Source organism: Staurois parvus, unplaced genomic scaffold, assembly GCF_062004578.1.
Source record: "Staurois parvus isolate SC_StPar_1 unplaced genomic scaffold, SC_StPar_1.0 ptg001181l, whole genome shotgun sequence".
Classification (NCBI taxonomy): Eukaryota; Metazoa; Chordata; class Amphibia; order Anura; family Ranidae; genus Staurois; species Staurois parvus.
The window spans coordinates 2,793,598-2,819,309 of NW_028318977.1; the positions used below are offsets into that span (position 1 = coordinate 2,793,598).

Genomic DNA, 25,712 nt, shown 5'->3' on the forward strand with positions numbered 1-25,712 from the left:
TACCATCATCCCTGTTCTAAATTCCTGGATTTGCCCCAAGAGGGGTGTTGAAAAAAAATCAAAAATTGGAGATCTCACTATTGGACTCCCCAATTTGGGTTGACAGTCCCCTAAAAAGTTGTGGTTGACCAAATTCTTCACAGTTGCTTATCACTATTGAGTAGTTCAGAAGTTTGACCCTTTCAATGAGATGATAATGAAGATAAAAACACAAATCTATAAGTGTGAAATGGATGACACTTTATTATTCTTATGTGGTCATCTGCAGAGTGAATTCCACCTGGACACCAAGGGCTCAGCATGATGCTGTTGGTCGGTCATTGATGGTCCTGGGATGTGTTCCTCTACACTGTAGCCTCACTCTGTGGTTTCTACAGAATCACATGAAATAATCAAAAGACATAAAAGAGAAGTGTTAGCAACAAATGTGAATGTAATAAACCCTCAACATTTTAGAAGAGTTGTGCATTTTCCAATTTGACAGAGATCTAAAACTGTCAGCTTTAAAGTAGCTACGATACATATAGTATTTTATGTACTCATTCTCCTGTGCTGGTAATAACTGGGTAATGAAATATTTTTGAAGCTCAGGGGTGGGGACTGTACAGAAAAAACTACTTCTCCAGAGTGGGAACTTCCTATTTTTGTTCCTTTCTTAGAACAAAATTGAATTTAGCAACCCGTTAGCTATAATTCACTTTCAGAATTTAAGCTATTACCTTCTGTAGTGTCAGCAAGATGGACATCACTGGGCCCTGGAAATCAACACTCCTGAAAAGTATTGGTTTCCCAGAGGACTTCTGGGGACCATTTCTCAGGATTGGAGTGGTGTTGAGCAGCATGGGTGACAGGAGAGGTGAAAATGTATACTCTTGTTTAACAGGTAGACATTTCCCTGAAAGGTTTACTATAGCAACATGGTCATTTTAGGTAACAACCTCCAGCAGGAAGGTCCCACCCCCAAGTAGTGGTTTATTCTGAAGGGGTCCTGCCCCTGAGCTTTCTGATTTTTCCTGGTGCAGTTTTTACTGATGCCAAGCTCTCGGCAATGCAGGTTTCTCCATGATTCATGAAGCTGTTGGACTTGGAAATTAAGGACCACTTGTCTGACGTTGAGTCTTCCATCTCCTGGTGATATTACATCCTCTGGGCATTTCCCATTCTCAACTTGAGAAGCAGTGCAGCATTGTGGTGTGCCTGGTATCTCTATAGATTGATGGATGGCCTGCTATCCAATCCAATGCAATCCAAAATAATGCAGCTATGAATATTAATGATACTGCTGTAGAACTTTTGAGATGTTGCCCAAATTTTTGGCTATTAAGGACAGATATTTACTTTCTGTATCACTAGGCCAACTATCCTGTACTACACCCACTCCTTCCTGAGTTGACTGGCCAGCCTTGGTATCACACTGACAAAATCAGAACATAGCCACACAAGGCACACCAGGACTGGGGTCAGAGAGAATGTAAGAGGTACCTTGCCTGCCCTGTCAGTACTCCCACAACGGTAATCTAGAAGTATAATACAAGCTGTCACCAGTAATTTATTTTGATAGTTTATAAACTGACCTTATATAATTTTTTTCATGATGTATTTCAAATGTTTTGACAAATGTAACAAATACACATTTTACTCATAGTGCTTTCATATGTGTTGTGTTTGCAGACCATGCAAGGCTTTCCAGTAAAAGTCCAGCACTAGCTTTGAATGTGTTGATTCTTTCTTCAGCTGTGTGTGTTCTCTGATCTCCTGCTAATCTGGTCTATTCAGAGCATAATAACAAACCAGCTTTCTAAAAACTCTGATTTTAAAGCAAAATTACCATGCAGTTTCCCAAATGTGTCAAAATTAGCTTAAAATTTAGCATTTGGGGGGAAAATACATTTAATACAAACCTTCCCATGTTGTTTTGCAAAGATCTCTTGGTATACTCTCTGGCCACTTTGTTAGATACACCTGTTCAATTGCTTGATAACACAAATTGCTAATCAGCCAATCACATGGCAGCTACTCAGTGCATTTAGGCATCTAGAAGTGGTGAAGACGACTTGCTGAAATTCAACCTAAGCAGCAGAATGGGGAAGAAAGGGGATTTAATTGACTTTAAAAGTGGCATGGTTGATGGCAGATGGTCTGGTTTGAGTATTTCAAAAACTGCTGATCTACTGGGATTTTTATGCACAACCATCTCTAGGGTTTACAGAGAATGGGCCGAAAAAGAGAAAATATCCAGTGAGCGTCAGTTGTGTGGACGAAAATGCCTTATTGATGGTCAGAGGAGAATGGGAAGACTGGATCGAGATGATAGAAAGGCAAAAGTAACTCATGTTAATATGGACCAAAATCCCTGAGGAATGTTGTTGAAACTATGCCACGAAGAATGAATGCAAAAGGGGGACCAAACTGGTAATAGCAAGTTGGACCTAATAAAGTGGCTGATGAGTGTATTTGTGCCTCATATATTTTATTGATATTAAACATTTTTTTTCTCCATAAATAATACAACATTATATAAATAATATAATATTTTTGGTTTAAGTATTGGACCAGCCCTCCAAATCATGTGATTCATCACCTAGACATGCAGACTGCTTCTACAAACATTGGTGAAAGAATGGGTCGCTCTCAGGAGCTCAGTGACTCCAAGCGTGGTCCCGTGATAGGTTGTCACCTGTGCAATAAGTCCATCCGTGACATTTCCTGGCTACTAAATATTCCACGCTCAACTGTTAGTGGGATTATAACAAAGTGGAAGCAACTGGGAACAACAGCAACTCAGCCACCAAGTGGTAGGCCACGTCACATGACAGAGCGGGGTCAGCGCATGCTGAAGTGCACAGTGCGCAGAAGTCGCCAACTGTCTGCAGAGTCAATAGCTAAAGACCTCCAAACTTGGTGTGGCCTTCAGATGAGCCCAATGAAAGTATGTAGAGAGCTTCATAGAATGGGTTTCCATGGCCGAGAAGCTGCATCTAAGCTTTACATCACCAAGTGCAATGCAAAGCGTCAGATGCCGTGGTGTAAAGCACGCCGCCACTGGACTCTAGAGCAGTGGAGATGTGTTCTCCGGAGTGACCAATCACGCTTCTCTGTCTGGAAATCTAATGAATGTGTCTGGGTTTGGCAGTTGCCAGGAGGCCGGGTCTATTTTGGGTACCTGCTCCCCAAAGGTGCCAATCCTTAATGGGGCGAGGGAGACCAGTCTTTAAAGCAGAACTTCCCCTTTTTGGGTGGAGCTCCACTTTACTGTTATTCAATGAAAGGTTAGGGCTGTGCTATACATCTATGAATCAATCAATTGGACATCAGTACAATTGTATATATTTTCCAGTGGCGGGTCTAGTTTTAAAAAAGTGTTTTGGTTGTATTAGTGTTCCTCAATGTCCAACATCATGTTCCCTTTTTATGACCAAGTAAATTTTGTTGTACAAGAACAGGTCCAGGATAGAACAAAGGATCCTCCAGAACCCTCAGGAGTTATTTAAAGCCCATTAGACCCTTAAAAACTACTGTTCTCCCCCTCCTTCTTTTACCTCCCCAAATTACTTAAAATTATATTCTACAATATGGCGAAACTTCAACTAAAAGTCCCAGTTTTTGCTGAAATGTCACATTCGGGAACTGCCAGCTTTGGACATTTCTGTTTATTACTAAAGAGGTTTATAAATGATGGAAATCTCTGGGTCCACTTACCTTCGGGGTCATCACATTTCATTGTACAATGAACATTGCAGCACTTCTTCTTGTCTGGACAGTTGGCGTCCCCTTGGCACTCTTCTGTTACTGAGAAGCACGGTGCGAAGGTTTCATAAAATTTACATTTTCCTTCTTTATCTGTACACAAAGGAAAGGTTTTGATGTTCGTCACTTTCCTCCACCAGTGATATATGAGTACATTGTATATAACAGCAGGGGCAGACTGACAACTCATGGGGCCCCTGGGCAATAGGGGATCATGGGGCCCCTGTGTCCTTGCCCAAACTCAAAAAAGCCTATGAAAAAGGTACCAGGGGCATCTCATGGGGCCCCCTACTGACCCCGGGCCCTCGGGCGGTGCCTGAGTTTCCAAATGGTCAGTCCGCCCCTGTATAACAGTCAAGTCATTTGAGATTTGAGCACTTGTGTAGACGATTTCCCTTTTATTTATTCCCTTTAGATGGAACCAAATAATCACCTGAACATGATGTGCTATTAACTTCACTGCATGTAAAACCTTCTGCAACTCATCATAAACTATACAGCCCAAAGCTTGAGGATACCTGACCATCACACCTATATTCTGGTTATCACTCATCCTAAATATTAAGACTCCCTCCTCATTGGCCTACTTCTACACAGACTATCCCCCCTTCAGTCTATGATGAATGCTGCTGTCAGACTCATCCACCTTACCAACAGCTCAGTGTACTCCACCCCTCTCTACCAATCCCTCCACTGGCTTCCATCCAGTGTGTAGGCATGTGCGGTCTCTTTATCCTCCTGCAGGTGGCGCTCAAACCACAGCAGCATTTGCAGAGGGAGAGGAAGTTAGGAGGAATTTACTCTTCTATGGTTTCCTGGGTCACTGGGAAGAGATCTGGTTGGATGTTGCTGTCTCATGTGTTTCTGAAGACCATCTTGAGTCTATTTAAAGTGTTAGTGAACCCACAACAGTAAAATCAGTCTGTATATGCAGGAAAGCATGCTTGTTATACTCACTGTGGAACCTAAGGGGTTAATCCTCTGCATTTTGTAAAAAGGCTGTTTGATCCTGACTTCTCTGTTACTCCCCTTTTTCAAGCAAGCACCACATTATCTCCAGACTGAACTGTAGGCATGCACATGCTCAGTTTAGTGTGTATTGCTAGAGAGGTTTTTTTTTTTCCTTGGGAGAGTGCATGTGATCAGAACAGGGCCAATCAGCACTGTCCAGATAGAGGTCAGGGGTTCTGTATCCTAGAGCAGAAAGAAAACTCTTCCTACAAGCTTTAGCTGGTGATTTGCTGGACACAGATAGAAGCCACAAGACTGCTCTATACTGCTGATGAGAAAAGGTATTTAGCAATTTCTGTTTACTTTCATAATTGCATGTCCATGCTTTGTATACTGTGGGAGACCGAATATAGAGAATGCCGAGTCCGGGGAGACCGGATATAGTGAATGCAGGGTCCGGGGAGACTGGATATAGTGAATTCAGGGTCTGGGGAGAGCGGATATAGTGAATGCAGGGTCCGGGGAGACCCGATATAGTGAATGCAGGGTCCGGGGAGACCCGATATAGTGAATGCCGGGTCCGGAGAGACCGGATATAGTGAATTCAGGGTCCGGGGAGACCAGATATAGTGAATTTAGGGTCCGGGGAGACCGGATATAGTGAATGCAGGGTCCGGGGAGATCAGATATATTGAATGCAGGGTCCGGGGAGAGCGGATATAGTGAATGCAGGGTCCGGGGAGACTGGATATAGTGAATACAGGGTCCGGGGAGAGTGGATATAGTGAATGCTGGGTCCGGGGAGAGCGGATATAGTGAATGCGGGGTCCGGGGAGAGCGGATATAATGAATGCGGGGTCCGGGGAGACTGGATATAGTGAATGCGGGGTCCGGGGAGACCAGATATAGTGAATGCGGGGTCCGGGGAGACCAGATATAGTGAATGCCGGGTCCGGGGAGACCGGATATAGTGAATTCAGGGTCCGAGGAGACCAGATATAGTGAATGCAGGGTCCGGGGAGAGCGGATATAGTGAATGCGGGGTCCGGGGAGACTGGATATAGTGAATGCAGGGTCCGGGGAGACCGGATATAGTGAATGCCGGGTCCGGGGAGACTGCTTATAGTGAATGCAGGGTCCTGGGTTTAGTAACCCTGGAGAGCATTTTGCGAGTGGTCAGTGTAGGGACAGGTTACTATTATGAGCCTTCCTTAACCACTTGCCCTCCAGAGGATTGGCCCCTCTTCCTGACCAGGCCGTACAGCACTGTGTTACTGTAACTGACAACTGTGCAGTCATACAACGCTGTACCCAAATTAAATTTATGTCCTTTTTTCCCACAAATAGAGTTTTCTTTTGGTGGTATTTGATCACCTCTGCTGCTTTTATTTTTTGCGCTATAAACAAAAAAAAACAACAATTTTGAAAAACAAATATATATTTTTGACTTTTTTGCTATAAAATATATCCAGTAAAAAAATGTTTAAAATAAAATTGTCAAAATTTAGGCTAAAATGTATCCTGCTCCATGTCTTGGCAGAAAAAAACCCCAATACGTGTAAATGAATTGGTTTACGTGAAAGTTATAGCGTTTACATATATACTGGAATTAGTTATTAATTAGCAATTAGCAACCGACTGCGGCGGGCATTCTGCAGCTAAGTGAAGCTGATGGTGTTCAAGACGCTGATCCTGTTCAGAGAAAAGGAAGATCGCTGCCAGGAAGGCTGATGACATCGCATGCTTGTTGGAGAGACATTTGTTTTGTTCAGAATTTTGGATGGTAACTTGATGCCATCTGTGAAAAAGCTGAAGTTAAAGAGAGGATGGCTTCTACAAATGGATAATGATCCTAAACACACCTCGAAATCCACGGGGGATTACATCAAGAGGCGTAAACTGAAGGTTTTGCCATGGCCTTCACAATCTCCTGACCTCAACATAATTGAAAATCTATGGATAGACCTTAAAAGAGCAGTGCGTGACAGACAGCCCAGAAATCTCAAAGAACTGGAAGACTTTTGTAAGGAAGAATGGGCAAAGATACCTCAAACAAGAATTGAAAGACTCTTGGCTGGCTACAAAAAGCGTTTACAAGCTGTGATACTTGCCAAAGGGGGCAGTACAAGATATTAACTCTGCAGGGTGCCCAAACTTTTGCAGACGCCATTTTTTTGTTTTCTGTTATTTTGAAAGTGTAAATGATGGAAATAAAATCTAACTTTTGTTGACATATTATAAGAATGTCTAATCTGTAATTTGATGCCTTTTGGAGATTTTCCCATCTTTCCTTGGCTTCTTTATGCACAATAATAAAATTTTTTAGCTGGGGTGCCCAAACTTTCGATCCCCACTGTATATACACACACACACACATATATATATATACACACACACACACATATATATACACACACACACACACACATATATATATACACACACACATATATATATATACACACACGTATATATATATACACACACATATATATATATATATACACACACACACATATATATATATATATATACACACACACATATATATACACACACACACACACACACATATATACACACACACACAGATGATTTTGCACACCCGTACTGCCCTGTAGCAGTATTTCTGCTATACTGCGGCGGGGAAGCAGTTAATCTAATATCTGGTTATTAACATTACTAACATATGTATGAATGTGTTGGATTGTAATAGAATCATTGAGCTGTTCTATTTCTACTTGTTCTAAATTGGGAAACGTAAGATAAACAGACTTTTCTAGTCTATGTGACTATATACCGTATTTTCCGGCGTATAAGACGACTTTTTACCCCTTGAAAATCTTCTCAAAAGTCGGGGGTCGTCTTATACGCCGGTAACGGCATGTTGACACTTTTTAGGGGGGCGGCGCGGTGCCGCCGCCGCCCCCCCCTTTCAACAGAAGGGACACTAAGTACAGGGGTGGGCAGGGGCTGCTGTCTCTTACCTGGCTCCGGTCCCACGACGATCCGATCCAGGAAGCACGGCTGCTCCTTCCTTCGGTTCGTCCACTGGATGTTCGCGCAGCTGCTCGGCTCCGCCTCCTCACCGGTGATTGGCCGCCAGAACTGTAGCTCAGGAAAGGCACACAGGCGGCCAATCACCGGCGAGGAGGCGGAGCTGAGCGGCCCCGCGAAAATCGTGTGGAGATGCAGGTAAGTGTGCCGTGCTTAGGTGCTGCTGCAACCACATATGCTGGCTGCAGCAGCACCGTACTGGAACAGGGTCAGCAAGTGTCAGTGGGAGGAATAGTGCCCTATCGTTGGTGTCACTGATACCAATGATGGGGCATTATTCCTCCCACTGACACCAACAATGGGGCACTTTTCCTCCCACTGATACCAATGATGGGGCACTATTCCTCCCACTGACACCAACAATGGGGCACTTTTCCTCCCACTGATACCAATGATGGGGCACTATTCCTCCCACTGATACCAATGATGTGGCATTATTCCTCCCACTGACACCAACAATGGGGCACTTTTCCTCCCCCCCACTGACACCAACGATGGGGCACTATTCCTCCCCCCCACTGACACCAACGATTGGGCACTATTCCTCCCCCCCCCACTGACACCAATCATGGGGCACTATTCCACCCCCCACTGACACCAATGATGGGGCACTATTCCACCCCCCACTGACACCAATGATGGGATACTATTCCTCCCCCCCCACTGACACCAACGATGGGGCCCTATTCCTCCCCCCCCACTGACACCAATGATGGGATACTATTCCTCCCACTGACACCAAAGATGGGGCACTATTCCACTGACACCAATGATGGGGCACTATTCCTCCCACTGATACCAATGATGGGGCACTATTCCTCCCACTGACACTAATGATGGGGCACTATTCCTCCCACTGACACCAATGATGGGGCACGATTCTTCCCACTGGTGTGCACTGGAAGAGGGGTAGTCTTATACGGCGAGTATAGCCCAAACACTACATTTTAAACAGGAAAAGTAGGGGGTCGACTTATACGCCGGAAAATACGGTATATATATTGTTTTCTGTACAGTCTAGCAACCTGTGGTAGTAATTAGACATGAATTGACTAGCTTTCCTCCCCCATCTCGGTTTGTGACAAGGATAAAGTTTCACTGTGATGTGTGTAAGAATCTATTTCATAGAAGTTAAGTATACTGTAATATTTCTTAATTAGGATATTTATATAAGAGATAACTTTACATTAATTAATTGACATATCAACTTTTAGGAAAGGAATGTCAGTGTAGTTCTGACTAGGGGCCTCTTCTCCAAGAGGGTTTTGAATGACTTGATTTTCATATGTGCAGAGAACTACTACACCCATCTCTGTGAGGGAAGGGGACATGAAGAGTCTTGAAGCTGCTTGAATCAGCAGAACAAAGAACTTTTCGGCAGACTTATGTGAGACTATGAAAGGGGCAGACATGTCCACAGCTACACACACATGAATATACTCACAAGTTTTATCTCAAGAATATAACTGCATTTTTTTACATTATATTTCTGTATTATAATATTTTACTTGTAATTTTATGCAATTTTATTATTAAATCCATTATGAGTTTTTACATAAAAGCTGGAAGGACTTTCTATTTTGCACTTCTCACTAATATATGTTTTCAGAATATCGAGATAATTCGATATTTAACAGTTAACCGTCTGTCAGGGTAAGTGAATGATGGTAGGTAAGGGTTCCAGATGAGTAGGGATAGGACAAGGATACACTATCCTTTCAGGAATCCTCCCTCAATTGGGCATGAAATCACCAGGCCACATTCCACCTTATTTGTAACTGACTCGTGATTACTACCACCGAACCATGCTGCACCCACCATGTTTCCTCCACGCATCTCTATCAATCCATCTACTGGCCTCCACTCAATGTCCTCCATGCCTCTCTACAAATTCCACTAACTTCTGTTTAGTGTCCTCCACCCCTCTCTACCGATACTTCTGCTGGCTTCTGTTTAGTGTCCTCCATCCCTCTCTACCGATACTTCTGCTGGCTTCTGTTCAGTGTCCTCCACCCCTCTCTACCAATCCTTTCACCTCCACTGTTTTTTGCTAATTGTCTTCCATCTCTCTCTTCCAATCCCTTTACTGGCTTCCACCCAGTGTCCTCCACCCCTCTCTGCCTTTCCTTCCACATGGCTGGAACAACAGCTGAGGCTAACAACACTATTCTTACTGGGGAGGTTGATGCAGTGTCCATCCTTTCTTTTTCATTGTTCTGCCTGGAGCTACATTACCAAAATCCTTTCAAAATATCATCCAAACATCCTCTCTGCTCTTCCCAAGACCTCCTGCTCTCTAGCTTCCTCATCACTTCCACCCATGCTCTGTTCCAGGACTTCTCCAGAGCCTCTCTCATGCTCTGGAACTCTCAGCACAAATCTGTCCAACTATACATTATGTCTGTGTCTCTAGGTCAGTCGTCGGCAAGCCGAGGCTCGCGAGCCACATGCGGCTCTTTACACATTTTAATGCGGCTCTTCTGTGTGCCGGGCGCCCGCTCCCCTCCCTCCTCTCGGGCGGCCGCCCCAAAAGTCAGGACTCTGCAGCTAGCCCAGCAATGGGCAAACTACGGCCCGGTGGACCTTTTAATCCCGCGGAGCGTGGCAAACATTGGCTGTCCGGATGTAGGCGGGGCAGCGTGACAAACTCCTCTCCTCTCACAGTCCGCCCTGAAGACGGAACGGCGCGGGAACACGGCGAGAGGAACGCGCGGAGCAAAGGTAAGTGAATTGACACAATATGGGGAATGAATTACTATAGGGGGGATGAATTACTATATGGGGGATGAATTACTATGGGGGATGAATTACTATATGGGGGATGAATTACTATGGGGGATGAATTACTATATGGGGGATGAATTACTATATGGGGGATGAATTACTATGGGGGATGAATTACTATATGGGGGATGAATTACTATATGGGGGGTGAATTACTATGGGGGATGAATTACTATATGGGGGATGAATTACTATGGGGGATGAATTACTATATGGGGGATGAATTACTATGGGGGATGAATTACTATATGGGGGATGAATTACTATATGGGGGATGAATTACTATATGGGGGATGAATTACTATATGGGGGATGAATTACTATGGGGGATGAATTACTATAGGGGGGATGAATTACTATAGGGGGGATGAATTACTATATGGGGGATGAATTACTATGGGGGATGAATTACTATATGGGGGATGAATTACTATGGGGGATGAATTACTATATGGGGGATGAATTACTATGGGGGATGAATTACTATATGGGGGATGAATTACTATGGGGGATGAATTACTATGGGGGATGAATTACTATATGGGGGATGTATTTTCAGTTTTAAAAATGTGGCTCTCAAAATAAATTTCAATCGTGGTTTTGGCGAGATTTGGCTCAGTTGAAAAAAAAGGTTGCCCACCACTGCTCTAGGTGATACCTGAAAGCTCATCTCTTCAGGGAAGCCTATCCCACCACCATCTACCAACTGAACATTTACTTTCTCCTATTTTTATCAGATGATCCTTCACATAGTTAATATGTTTTGTATGACTTTTCCCTCTCCATTAGATTGTAAGCTCCTAAATGCAGGGCCCTCCAACCCATCTTGACTTGTATTGTAACTGTAAAACCTATGAACTGAAAATTCAGTTGACATAAGAAAATGGTTGGAATTTTTAAAAAAAGGGATTGGATTCTGCAGCAGATTCAATATCTTGAGGGTATGCTTGTCTCCTTCCTGGCCTGCCAGGCTGCACGATAAGGGTCTGATATAAATTTTGATGGGACCCCATTCTTTTTTTTATTGTTTTTATGTGGGGTTCATCCCTAAAATCCCTAACAAACAGTAAAGGTCTGGGGGGGGGGGGGGTACACCACGCTGTTTTTAATATTTTTAAAGGGCTCCACATAAGATCCGTATCGGACCTAAGGGGCAGGTATGAAATTTGAGAAGTAGCCTTACAACATTTTTTGATTGGATTCCACTTAAAATCAAGACCTCCAACCACTGTCCAATGCCCTCCACCCTATCTGCCAATCTTCACTCATTGTCCTCCACCCCTCCCTGCCTCCACTGGTTTTCAGTTGCCCAACAAAAAATAACAAGAACATTCAAAGCCATTCACAACTCTCCCCTGTCCTCTCAAAATATTACCTCAACCGTCTTCTCTGTTCCTCCCAAGACCTCCTGTTCTCTGACTCCCTCATCTCCCATTGTATTGTAACTGTACTGTCACCATTTATATTGTAAAGGGCTGCACACACTATTGGCTCTATATAAATCCTGAAAAATAATAATTATAATAATAATAGTATTAATATATCTGAATTTGTTGGTACCTGGCACGGGCTCCCGGCATTCGTTTCCACATATGTAGCAGCATCTCTGATCCCCAACACAATCCTCATCACGTACACATCTATCAGTAATATTTAAACATTTTTCGTTTTCAAATGGGCAGCTTCCACTTTTTGCTGTAAAGAAGACAGAAATGGGCATTCAGTGACATTCTCTGGCTGCACATGTTACTATCTGAATGCAATAGGGATTGTATGAGGACACATATATGACATCTGAAATTGTGGAAAGAGGTTCCGCTGCTCATACATGCCGATCCTTTAAGTCTGTGGAAATTTATACACCACCCAAAAACAGGAAGAGGCTGTAGGAAACGGTTGAACAAATCAAATTAAGCAGTCTGTAGAGCCCACCTTAAGCAGGCCATACATGTGGCAACTTTCAGTCAACTTTTCCACCATTTTTTGATTCAATGCAAACCTCTTCAACACAGGTTATTAGTAATTACATTAAAAACAAGAAAAATGTAATTGTAATTTTGTGATTGTAATTTTTCTAAAAATCAGATTATTCCAGCAGGTTCAGTCATAGTAGTATCAATCCCTTGTGGGCACGCTTGTCTCTTTCCTGGCCTGCCAGGCTGCATGATAAAGGTCTGCTATGGATTTTGGTGAGACCCCATGCTTTTTTTTCTTGGTTTTATATGGGGTTCCTCCCTAAAATCCATACCAAACAGTAAGGGTCGGGGATTGAATTTGGGGGGTACCCCACGCCATTTTTTTTAAACAAATTTAATGGAATGCCCCTAAAATCAATTTCAGACCTGAAGAGTCATTTTTTTTAGGGTTCCACTTAAGATCCCTATCAGACTTAAGGGTTCGGTATGAAATTTGGAGGGACCCCATGCCAATTTTTTTCATGGAATTCCACTTAAAATTTATACCAGACCTGAAGGGCCTGGTATTCAATTTAGGGACCTCATGGCATGTTTTTTTTCATAGGTTTCAAAGTCTTTACAAGACCTTAAAAGGGGGGGGAATCCCCTTCCACCATCTGTACAAATAATCCAGTGGCTCTTTAACCGCTTGGATTACTTTTTTTTAGCAATATGTAGAATCAGCAGGTGAAAACAATGATATCTCAGTCATCACTATGACCAAGATATCACCCCTTCCATCCAAGGCCATGCGTTTAAAATATTTACATATTTTTAACAATCAGTAGAAGAGCTTTAAAACAAGCGATGACTGCCCTCTGTAGCTGCTTGTACTGTGAAGTCATTCATTCTTAAAAACCTTCATAGATTACAGCACAGACTCTAAGCCCTGAATCACAGGGGTCTCCTGTGTTTGTTTAATGAAATGCAGGACAAAATGATCCGGGAACAGTAGGAAGCACAAACAAACTTCATATTTCCCGAATCACTTTCTTCTCCATTTATACCTTCATGGCCAACTCTGGCTTCCTTTTAACAGGGTCTTTACAAGCAGCAGTTGATCACATGACCACTGTGATTGGCTATCACAGTGCTCACGTGATTTTTTTTTCTTAAACATTGACATTTACAAAGGAAAACAGTTTTAAGGTGTCAGCAAATTACATTTCCTTTCCGGCTTCTATTTAAAGGCAAGAAACGGCACATAGATCCCCTCCTACAGCTCTTCAAAATATTTGTGGAACCTTTTTTTGGGGGGGGGGGCTGTATGCTGGGTTTTTTTTTTAGGAAACCAGCAATAAAATGTCATTTGGCAGTAATTTAAATTGCTCAATGAAAAAAAAAAATGTTTGAGGTCCCCCAGGAAATCCATACCAGACTCTTGTGTTCAGACTGAACCTTGAGCTCATCCCTAGTCACAATAGTCAAATTGCTCAACAGTGGGACAACTTCTTGGTATGTGGTTAGGAGCACCTAGTACAAACTCGTCATTTAAATTGTTTATTTGTTAGGAACATGCACATCTGCAAAGTGTTTCGGGCTTGATCCAATTGGCTGGTCACATAACCGATAGGATGAGCTAGCCAATATCCATCCTCAATTAATTGAATCCTGATAATATATATATCTTTGTTCAAGACCTGAAGGAGGGGGAGCCCTTTGCCCCTGACATGCACTGACTGTATCCGGTGTTCCTAACAAATATAAATTAAAACAAATTTCAAGAAAGATGAAGGTTTGTACTAACTACCCCCTACACACATACCTAGAACTCAACAAATAAAGCTCAGAGGTTGGCCAAGGCTGAGGAGCACATTTCTAAAAGGACATGTACCAATCTCCTCTCCATCACTGAACCACTTACCTGTCAATGCTACCTTCACCAGGATGATCCCCAGGAAGACAGAGAGGAGTCCAACTGTGGATGGTCTCATGGCTGCTAACCAGAGTGAATATCTGTGTTGTAGATCCATCACTTGAATTTATATCAGAAACTCTGAAGGGAAGAAAGTGGTAGGACAGGAATGAGAACCGGTTTTGTTTTTCAATACTCTGCAATATTCTTCTATAGGGAGTAGAGCATTTGCTATTACATAATATTAATAGTTTCCAATAAGCAGCATTCACATCAGCTCTTTTATATCACACATCAATGGCTGTCTTTGCTCCGGCCAAAAATAATTGGCAGATTGGTGTTGGTACATTGGGTGGAAATTTTTATATTATTACTACACACATTCGCTGCATTCCTGGTCTCACCCATGATTAAATCTGAAGATGGCGGCACTCAGTCCTGGAACAAGGTCCTGCTGTACCCAAGATGAAGATGCCAAAATCTATACTTGAGATTATGAAATCTCATAACTAATCCAAAGTGACATTTTATTCTGTGATTTGTACCTTTCTTTAATCACATTTGTTTTTGGCACAATTTTTTTAATGCAGTTTGGCAAAACAAACAAATGCAACCTTTTTGGGGTTTACAGATGAACGCTAAAAGAAATTAAAACAAGCAAAGCAAAACAAAAAAAAAAATATAATATACATAGAATAAATTTACAATTTACGTAGAACATGTTGGTACATGTGGCGTTCGAGTCAAACTGGGACTTTACGTGTATAAAAAAGGATGCTAGCGTGACGGTACTGCACGCAGAAGTAAGCGTCAAGCGTGTTCTATTACTGATAGGGGGTACGTATGTCACGAGCCAGTCCAGAGACCGTTAATGAAGATGGCAGACAAGTGTTAGTGTGTTCATGGGACAGCGTGTGGTGATGAAGTGTCTTGTGAACGAAGGCATAAAACCAGCAGATATCTACAGAAGGCTTCAAGCACAGTACGGTGATAGAACATGTTGGTACATGTGGCGTTCAAGTCAAACTACATGGGACTTTACAGGTATAAAAAAGGATGCTAGCGTGACGGTACTGCACGCAGAAGTAAGCGTCAAGCGTGTTCTATTACTGATAGGGGGTACGTATGTCACGAGCCAGTCCAGAGACCGTTAATGAAGATGGCAGACAAGCGTTAGTGTGTTCATGGAACAACGTGTGGTGATGAAGTTTCTTGTGAATGAAGGCATAAAACCAGAAGATATCTACAGAAGGCTTCAAGCACAGTACGGTGATGAGACGCTCAGCTGCAGTAATACATTTGAATGGTGGAAATGTTTCGAAGATGGACGTACATCCATCAGTGAGGATCCCAGACATGGTGGTTCCCAGCCCACAGCAGTCATTCCTGAGAACATTCAGCGCATGGAATGCCTGATCCTGGATCATTGATGCATAACCTGTCATGAAATTGCACAAGAAACAAATCTTTCTGTGGGAACAATGAACACAACCATTCACGAACATTTGCATTTTCAAAAAGGTTAGTATACGCTGGGTAAAGCTGGCACAGAAGAGTTGAAGTCTGTTGAAGGGGCGTCTTGTCAGGGAAGGCCAGGATTTGATCATTTATGGTGCCGTGCTTCTCCAGGACAACATGTAAACTCATATAGCTCACTGCACTATGTGCTCATTACAGCAACTCGGCTGGGAGGTATTGCCACATCCCTCAGTCAGAAATATTCTGGGCTCACAGAATTAAACAGGAAGGCCTGAACCTATCATCTCTACATGGGCATGCTGGAAGCCATTTTGGTCTTTATATTCTATTTCTTGGTTTCTGAACAAAGGTTCTAACAGCAGAAATTCCCTGTTTCTTCCAGCATACGTTCCCAGGTTATACCTTTTGGGGGGAATTCTGGTATCGGACAGCTAAAAGATAAAGAATGGAAATGATACCAAGCTTCAAAATTAATGGATGAGTCCATGTCTGGATTGAACAAAAGACAAAGAACTATTCACAATGATTTTTTTTTTCTTTTCTATGAAAGTCTAGAAAAGAGTTCATATTAAACTTTAAATCGCATAAGGTGTTGCTATTTGACAGGATTAAGTTAACCACTTGCCATCCAGAGAATTTACCCCCATTCCTGACCAGGCCATTTTTGTCAATACGGCTCTGCGTTACTTTAACCACCTCCCGCCCGCTATATAAGGTAATGATGGGTGCAAGGCGGTTCTCTCGTTCTGGGAGGACATCATATGACGTCCTCCCATTCTAACCGTGCATGCGTTAGAATGGGAATTGTACATCCCATCGCTGGTTTTGGAGCATTGATAGCATCGTCCAGGAGTAAAGAGTCTGTCTGAGCAAAGCCTTGATTACCTGTCAATCTGGTACTAAGAGTGGAAGAGGAGAAATCGGTTTGAAGTACCTTGGGAATTGATGGACAATACGAAGATATCACCAGTTTATAAGGGAAATCCTTCAGAACTATTGGGACTTTTTTTGTTGGATGTTTTGAATGTTTGGAATTTGAATGTTATGTTGGCCGCTATTGAATATAATTTAGATTTGAGCTTCCTGGGTGGAAGTACTATTACGGTGGCTCAGGGGTTATTGTAATCACTTTATAATTGACTGAGGAGGATGTGGTTTATTCCAGCCCCAGGTCCAATCGCTGACAAACTCATGTAGACTCCACCTCCGCAACATCTCTAAAACACGTCCGTTCCTAACCCCGGAAACTACTAAGCAACTCTTTTTTGTGATAAACCACCTAAATCCCCCATAATTTCCAAATAAAATAAATAAAGTACCACAAATAAAATTAATTAATGCAATCAAAATTAATACAATTAAAAAAATAAATAATAAATAATAAAAATAACAACACTCCACTCTGTGCAAAACGCAAAACCACTCTTAAAAAAAAAAAAAAAAAAAAAGTACTAATTAATTAAATAAATAGATAAATAAATAAATAAACCCAAAACGTGACAAACTCCGTGAGCACTTCAATCACATATACACTCTGTGATCCAACCAATAGTGAATTGTGATACTAGGTACTATTACCCTCTATAATCCAAAATAGTGATACTGGGTACTATTACCCTCTGGGAGTTATTATATATAGGGGAGTGACGTCAAGACGCACGCACGCCAACCGGAAGTGTCGCCGCGGCCATTTTGTTGGTTGTTTACACATGGTTTTCAACCAAATGTTTGTTCAGCCAGTACAGAGCCATTGAGGGAGCAATGTTGTGAGCTGGAAGTTCCTTTCTTTTAATGTAAGTCATGAATAAATTTGTTTCTATGGTTTGAATTCTGCCTAAGAGCCTTCTTATCTTTATGAGGACTTTGGAGGAGTACCCCTGAAGTGAAGGAATGGAAGGATATGGATTCCATAAGATAGCCTATGCTTGAGAATAACTCCCAGAGGGTAATAGTACCCAGTATCACTATTTTGGATTATAGAGGGTAATAGTACCTAGTATCACAATTCACTATTGGTTGGATCACAGAGTGTATATGTGATTGAAGTGCTCACGGAGTTTGTCACGTTTTGGGTTTATTTATTTATTTATCTATTTATTTAATTAGTACATTTTATTATTTTTTTTTTTATTTTAAGAATGGTTTTGCGTTTTGCACAGAGTGGAGTGTTGTTATATATATTTAAAAGATAATGCACTATGGATTTTCTCTTTTTACTTTTTTGAGGTTTTCATGGAATATTTAGGATAATTTTCCTTCAAACTGGATTGAAGTGGAAAAATTGGGACCTTGGTATTGGACACATTGGATTTATTTGAATTTTGGGACATATTTGGGACTGAATTTGATTTGGACACAATTTTTATTATTTATTATTTATTTTTTTAACTGTATTAATTTTGATTGCATTAACTAATTTTATTTGTGGTACTTTATTTATTTTATTTGGAATTTATGGGGGATTTAGGCGGTTTATCACAAAAAGGATATGTTATATTGTACACTTTCTAGGGAGAAAGTGTGACTTTTTCATAAGAGTGGAGGAGAAGGAGGTTATTTGTTTATTGATTTACTAAGCAACTCATTCACTCCCTTATCCTATCACGACTTGACTACTGTAACTCCCTCCTCACCGGCCTACCTCACCACAGGCTATCTCCGCTTCAGTCTATCCTGAATACTGCGGCCAGACTCATCCACCTTACTAACCGCTCCGTTTCCACCACCCCCCTCTGCCAATCCCTCCACTGGCTTCCGATTGCCCAACAGATAAAATTCAAACTGCTAACACTGACGTACAAAGCTGTCTATAATACTGCCCCAAACTACAACACCGACCTGATATCCAAATACCACCCAAAACGTACTCTCCGCTCCTCACAAGACCTCCTCTCTTGTTCCCTGGTCTCCTCCTCTCATGCCCATCTCCAGGACTTCTCCAGGGCTTCCCCCATCCTCTGGAACTCACTACCCCAATCCATCAGACTTTCACCTACTCTCCTCTCCTCTCGGCGCATCCTGAAAACCCACCTCTTCAGGGAAGCCTACCCCGCCCTCAGCTAATTGCTGATCTCCTCCACTCTTCCTACCACTCCATCCCCCACAGCTATTCCTCCCATACCACTATCCCCTCCCTCCTAGATTGTAAGCTCCAAGGAGCAGGGCCCTCGAACCCCTCGTGTATCGCATTGTATTGTTATTGTACTGTCGCATGTATTGGGAGCATTGTAATGTACAGCGCTGAGTGAAATGTTGGCACTATATAAATACTGTATAATAATAATAATTGTAAATATCCATTTGGGATAACAGTCCTTTAAAAATTTCAGGTTGACCATCAGATTGTCCATAACTGCTTACGGTTGTGGGAGGAGCTCCCGATTGGGGATCCTGTGAACTATGCTGCTGTTAGAAATCATGGGACCCTGTACAGCCTTCCTGACATGACTGAGATGCTATGCTTTGCAGCAAGTCATGGCAGAAATGATACCCTCATCGAACAAGACCCCTTCAGGTGAATAGCACTGCTCTGCAATATGCCTCCTTACTGAATGTCAAATGCTCTCTGAAGTGAGATCCAAATAATGACTGATCTTCAGACAGCAAAGAACACGTGAACAAGCACTTTTTTTTTTCATTTTTTTTTTTAAATAATATTTTATTTTACATTTTTGAGAATTGTAATTTTTATTATTTTTTTTTTCATTTTTTAAAACTGACCTGTTGGAGGAAGGGGGGCTTTGATGAAATATTAGACCCCCGATGTCTCACTTTTGAGACAGAGAAAGTGACTGAGGACATCAGTCTCTTTCTCTGCAGCTTAAGCTTCACTGGAGGTGATTGAATAGGAAGGGCCAGTAAATATGACATATTAACTACCCCCACCACTCTCCAACCTGAAACGATCCTCCTGTGTGTCCGCAAGAGAAGAGAGGGAAACTGGCAGTCCTGCAGGGGGGTATAACAGCAGAGAGAAGGAGGTGCAGATACCAGAACCGATCCACCTGCAGCCTAGCCAGAGGGAGAAATCCGGCAGTGCTGTAGGGGAGGCCACAAGAGTCTCAAGGACGTACAGCCAGTCAACCTGCTCAGCAGGTGCCCTGGCCCCCATCTTGAACTGATGGGGTCTGGGATCGGTACAGGAGGGCTGGCTGTAGTGCTTTACCAGTGGTCTTGCTGCTTGCTAATGCCCACGGTCATGTGAAATCAGCATTATTATTTTATTTCAGGTACTTATATAGCTCTGTCAATTTACGCAGTGCTTTATATATATATTGTACATTCACATCAGTCCCTAACCCTCAAGGGGCGTACAATCTAAAGTCCCTAACTTACATTCATACATACACATACTAAGGCCAATTTGGACAGGAATAAATTAACCTACCAGCATGTCTTTGGCGTGTGGGAGGAAAACGGAGGACCTGGAGGAAACCAATGCAGGCACAGGGAGAACATGCAAACTCCAGGCAGGTGGTGCTGTGGTTGGGATTTGAACCAACAACCTTAGTACTGCCAGGCAGAAGTGCTAACCATTTAGCCACTGTGCTGTACATTAGGCAGAACAGTGTGTACAATTAACTCTTTGTGTACAATGCTCTTCCCAGTGATTCACACTTTTCTTAACTGTATTCTGACTTCTCTAACCCAGTGCAGAACTTGTAAGGGGACATCACAGAGCCTGTATCCTGCTCCACAAGCCCAGCCAGAGGTGTATTTACCACAAGGCAAACAAGGCATTTGCCTAGGGTGGAATTTTTTAGGGGGGGAGCACTGTCCCCCAGAAGAAGGGACATATGCGACATGGGAACCAGGTTGGATTTGAAAGACTGTGGACTGATGATGGTGTATGCAGAGCCCAACTGGCACTCTCTGTTTCCAGGGGTGTGTGTTAGTGGAAGGCTCTTTGGTGGAGGGTGATGGGGCAGAGGCGGACTGACAACTCATGGGGCCCCCGGGTAATAGGGGATCATGGGGTTCCTGTGTCCTTGCCCAAACTCCAAAAAGCCTATGAAAAAGGTACCAAGGACATCTCATGGGGCCTCTTACTGACCCCGGGCTCTCGGGCAGTGCCTGAGTTTCCAAATGGTCAGTGTGCCCCTGGGCAGGGATGTTGTTGGTCACTGTCAGGCTCTCTCCACGAGGGAAGGGAGGAGGGGGTCTGATGTTGGTCAGTGTCAGGCTCCCTCCACTGAGGAGGGGGGCGTCCAATTTTTGTGGTACCTAGGGCAGCACAAAACCTAAATACACCACTGAGCACACTGCGAAGACTCTAGCTGATAGGAAGGACAGCTGAAGCAGGCACTCCAAAGTAGTATGAAGCCAAGTCAGAGACAAGAGCAAGGTCACAGAGGCAGCCAAAATCAGTAGCAGGCGGGCAATGAGGTACAGAAGCGTAGGCAGGAGCATGGTCAGGAAAGGAGTTGTGGTCATGGTCAGGAGAGGAGCTGAGGTCAAACAGGCAAGCAGCAGTAGAAGCAGAATGCAGGATCAGGTCAGTATCAAACCGGGTTATCAACGTAAATCAGATACAGGATATACTCAGGACACAGGAAAAGCTGAAGACCAGTCAACCCTAACAGAGAGCAAGAGCATCCCTTAAAAATCCAGTCCATTCCATTGGAACTGTAGAAGCACTAACGCATGCGAGGACATGAGCGCATGTCTATGTTCAAATCTATGAGTGATGCCATGCACATGAGCACATACAGTATATGCACCAGTTTTCCCTTACACATGGGCTATAATCAAGCAATTATTACAATATGCAGGCAGCAAATGGGAGAGAAAGCCATAGTATGACTGAATCGGAGAGTAAGCAGTTATCTGTTAATCCCAAATTTAAAAAAAGGGTGTCCCTCCTATATCTGACCAGGGTTTGGAACAGGGGCAGACTGACAACTCATGGGGCCCCTGGGCATTAGGGGATCATGGGGCCCCTGTGTCCTTGCCCAAACTCAAAAAAGCCTATGAAAAAGGTACCAGGGGCATCTCATGGGGCCCCCTACTGACCCCGGGCCCTCGGGCGGTGCCTGAGTTTCCAAATGGTCAGTCCACCCCTGGCTGAGAATATTACATACGGTTGCAAGAAAAAGTATGTGAACCCCTTGGGATTACGTGGAGTTTTGCATGAATTGGGCATAAAATGTGCTCTGAACGTCATCTAAGTCACAACAATAGAAGAACACAGTCTGCTGAACATAATACTACACAAACATTAGATGTTGCCATGGTTTAATTGCACATAACATGTAAACATTCACAGTGCAGGGAGGAAAAAGTATGTGAACATTTGGACTTAATAACTGGTTGACCCTCCTTTGGCAGCAATAACCTCAACCAAACGTTTCCTGTAGTTGCAGATCAGACCTGCACAACGATCTGGAGTCATTTTGGACCACTCTTCTTCACAAAACTGTTTCAGTGTAGCAATATTCTTCGGATGTTTGGTGTGAATCGCTCTCTTAAGGTCATGCCCCAGCATTTCAATCGGGTTGAGGTCAGGACTCTGACTGGGCTACTTCAGAAGGTGTATTCTGTGCTGTTGCAGCCATTGTTTTGTTGAATTACTTGTATGCTTTGGGTCATTGTCCTGTTGCATCACCCATCCTCTGCGGAGCTTCAGTTGGCAGACAGATGGTCGTACGTTTTCCTGCAAAATGTCTTGATAAACTCTGGAATTCATTTTCCCATCAATGACAACAATCCATCCAGGCCCTGAGGCAGCAAAGCAGCCCAAACCATGATGCTCCCTCCGCCATGTTTTACAGTGGGGATGAGGTTTTGATGTTGGTGTTCTGTGCCTTTTTTTCTCCACACATAGTGTTGTGTGTTCTTCCCAAACAACTCAATCTTGGTTTCATCTGTCCACAGTATATTTTGCCAGTAGTGCTGTGGAACATCCAGGTGCTCTTTTGCAAACTTCAAACGTGCTGCAATATTCTTTTTGGACAGCAATGGCTTCCTCCGTGGTGTCCTCCCATGTACTCCATTCTTGTTTAATGTTTTCCTTATTGTAGATGTGTCAACAAAAATGTTAGCATTTGCCAGAAATTTCTGTAGATCTTTAGCTGACACTCTGGGATTCTTCTTTACCTCATGCAGCATTCTGCGCTGTGCTCTTGCAGTCATTTTTACAGGACGACCATGCCTAGGGAGAGTAGCAACAGTGCTAAACTTTCTCCATTTGTAGACAGTCTGTCTTCCCGTGGACACATGAACATCAAGGCTTTTGGAGATACTTTTGTAACCCTTTCCAGCTTCATGCAAGTCAACAATTCTTGATCGTAGGTCTTCTGAGAGCTCTTTTCTGCGAGGCATGGTTCACATCAGACAGTGCTTCTTGAAACCAGTAAACCCAAAAAAGGTGTGTGTTTTTTAAGGGCAGGACAGCTGTCAGCAACACATCCAATATCATCACACTGATTGGAGTCAAGGTTGGCTCACTCCTGGCTCCAATTAGCTCTGGGAGAAGTCATTAAGCTAGGGCCTCACATACTTTTTCCTCCCTGCACTGTGAATGTTTACATGTTATGTGCAATTAAACCATGGCAACATCTAATGTTTGTGTAGTATTATGTTCAGCAGACTGTGTTCTTCTATTGTTGTGACTTAGATGATGTTCAGAGCACATTTTATGCCCAATTCATGCAAAATTCCACGTAATCCCAAGGGGTTCACATACTTTTTCTTGCAACTGTATGTTGCAGAGGGTATGAAAGCAAGCAGTATATGCAGAAGAGGAGTATCACAGAGGGTGTATATGCTGGAGAGGAGTGTGACAGGGGGTGTATATGCTGGAGAGGAGTGTGACAGGGGGTGTATATGCTGGAGAGGAGTGTGACAGGGGGTGTATATGCTGGAGAGGAGTGTGGCAGGGGGTGTATATGCTGGAGAGGAGTTTGACAGGGGGTGTATATGCTGGAGAGGAGTGTGACAGGGGGTGTATATCCTGGAGAGGAGTGTGATTAAAGCTTTGGGCACAACATGATGGTCAGGCAATAGGCATTTTTAGGGGTTAACAGTGGCAGTCTAGGCACAGGTCAGGTGCAATGCTTTGGCCAATCACAGTACAGCCAGCTCTGCCCAATTGTTTACATCTGACTCACAAATGTCAGACAGCAGCGAGTGCAGACTAATCAATGGGCATCAATTTTTAAAAAAAATTTGGGGCGAGACGGCGTTGTCATGACAATGCTGAACGCCGTGATTAATGATGGATTACGATGGAACCATTTTTTTTTTTCAAATACTGGACTTGCCAAAAACTGTTGTTTTTATTCACATTGTACACTTTTTTTGTGGATGGGTAGGGGTACTGTGTACCCCATACTCATTCACAAGGGTAGGGGCAGGTGTCTGGTGGCTCCCTTATTAAAGGGGGCCTCCACATTCCAATAAGTTACCCCCCCCTCTGCAGATCCCCAAAACCACAGCCCAGGGTTGTGGGGATGAGTCTCTTGTCCCCATCAACATGGGGACAAGCTGGTTTGGGGGGAAGCCCCTCTACCACAAAGCACACCCCATATTGTGGCCTGGTATGTTTCAGGAGGGGGGGTGTCAAAAGTTAGCCTGCAGTTTCTTGTTTGTGTATTCTTACCTCCTTGCTGCAGTGCTGTTCCTGATTCCTTTCACATGTGTGTTTGTCTGTGCTCACCTCTGGGCGTCGTCTGCTGTTCTCTGAGTTTTATTTCCTTCCCTTCCATAACTTCCTGGCCCACCTCCTTGTTTGCTTGTCTATATAAGACATGCTCAGTCTAGTCCACTTTGCCTGAGCTCCTGGCTGTTACTACACTTGTAGCCAACTACCCATGCACTGACCCTGGCTTCATCCACTGACTGTGCTGATCTCCACCCGTCCTGACCTTGGCTTGTCTATCGGCTTCCCTGTTGTCTCCAGGATTACCCTCTGCTCACGTGATTGGTCTCTGCATCCTCAGTTGGGTGGAACCCCATGCACTTTTTTAACAAACAAAATGTTACTGTGGGGTCCCTCCTAACCTTCCTACCAGACCTAAAGGGGTTTATTTACTAAAGCTGGAGAGTCCAAAATCAGACTCCCTTCTGCATAGAAACCAATCAGCTTCCAGGTTTCATTGCCAAAGCTTCATTGAACAAGCTGAGGTTAGAAGCTGATTGGTTTCTATGCAGAAGGGAGTCTGATTTTGGACTCTCCAGCTTTAGTAAATAAACCCCAAAGGGTCTGGTATGGATTACTGGGGTGGGGGCATTTATAAAAATGTCATATTTTCAACATAAAATTAAATAAAATGATCCAACATGAAATAACAAAAATGATGCAACTACAATGATCCAAGATAAATGTAAAGATAATGGTCCAACAAAGGTTTAAAAAAATAGTACAACATAAAATTAAAGAAAATAGTCCAACATAAAATTATGAAAATAGTCCAACATAAAATTAATAAAAATGGTTCCACACAAAATTAAAAAAATGGCCCAATATAAAAAAAATAGCCCAACGTCAAATTAAAAAAAAGTCCAACATATATTTTAAAAAAATAATCCAACATAAAATTAAAGAAAATGGTCCAACAAAGGTTTAAAAAAATAGTCCAACATAAAATTTAAAAAAATGCACCAACAAAAGATTTACAAAAAAAATATAGTCTAACATAAAATTAATGAAAATGGCTCCACCCAAAATTAAAGAAATGGCCCAATATAAAATATAATAAAATAGTCAAAGATACATTTAAATAAACTAGCCCAACACAGAATAATAGTCCAACATAAAATTGGATTATTACTTGGCCATAAAAAGAAAATGTAAAAAAACGAGAATACTCCAGCCTAACATTAAACAGTCAGACATTGTATTCTTCTGTACTGTGGTGCCAATCACTGTCCTTATTTCCTCTTGT

General features: G+C 42.8%; 1 protein-coding gene across 1 annotated transcript; it reads right to left on the reverse strand.

Moving 5' to 3' along the window:
- Positions 1 to 219: 219 nt before the first annotated feature.
- Positions 220 to 14,491, reverse strand: LOC149438576 (uncharacterized). Its single transcript, XM_089659720.1, has 4 exons — positions 14,359 to 14,491; positions 12,100 to 12,234; positions 3,700 to 3,840; positions 220 to 371 (listed from the first exon to the last, which is right to left on the reverse strand). The coding sequence occupies exons 1-4, from the start codon at positions 14,465 to 14,467 to the stop codon at positions 358 to 360; spliced, it is 399 nt and encodes a 132-aa protein (XP_089515846.1). The 5' UTR covers positions 14,468 to 14,491; the 3' UTR covers positions 220 to 357.
- Between the last annotated feature and the right edge of the window lie 11,221 nt (positions 14,492 to 25,712).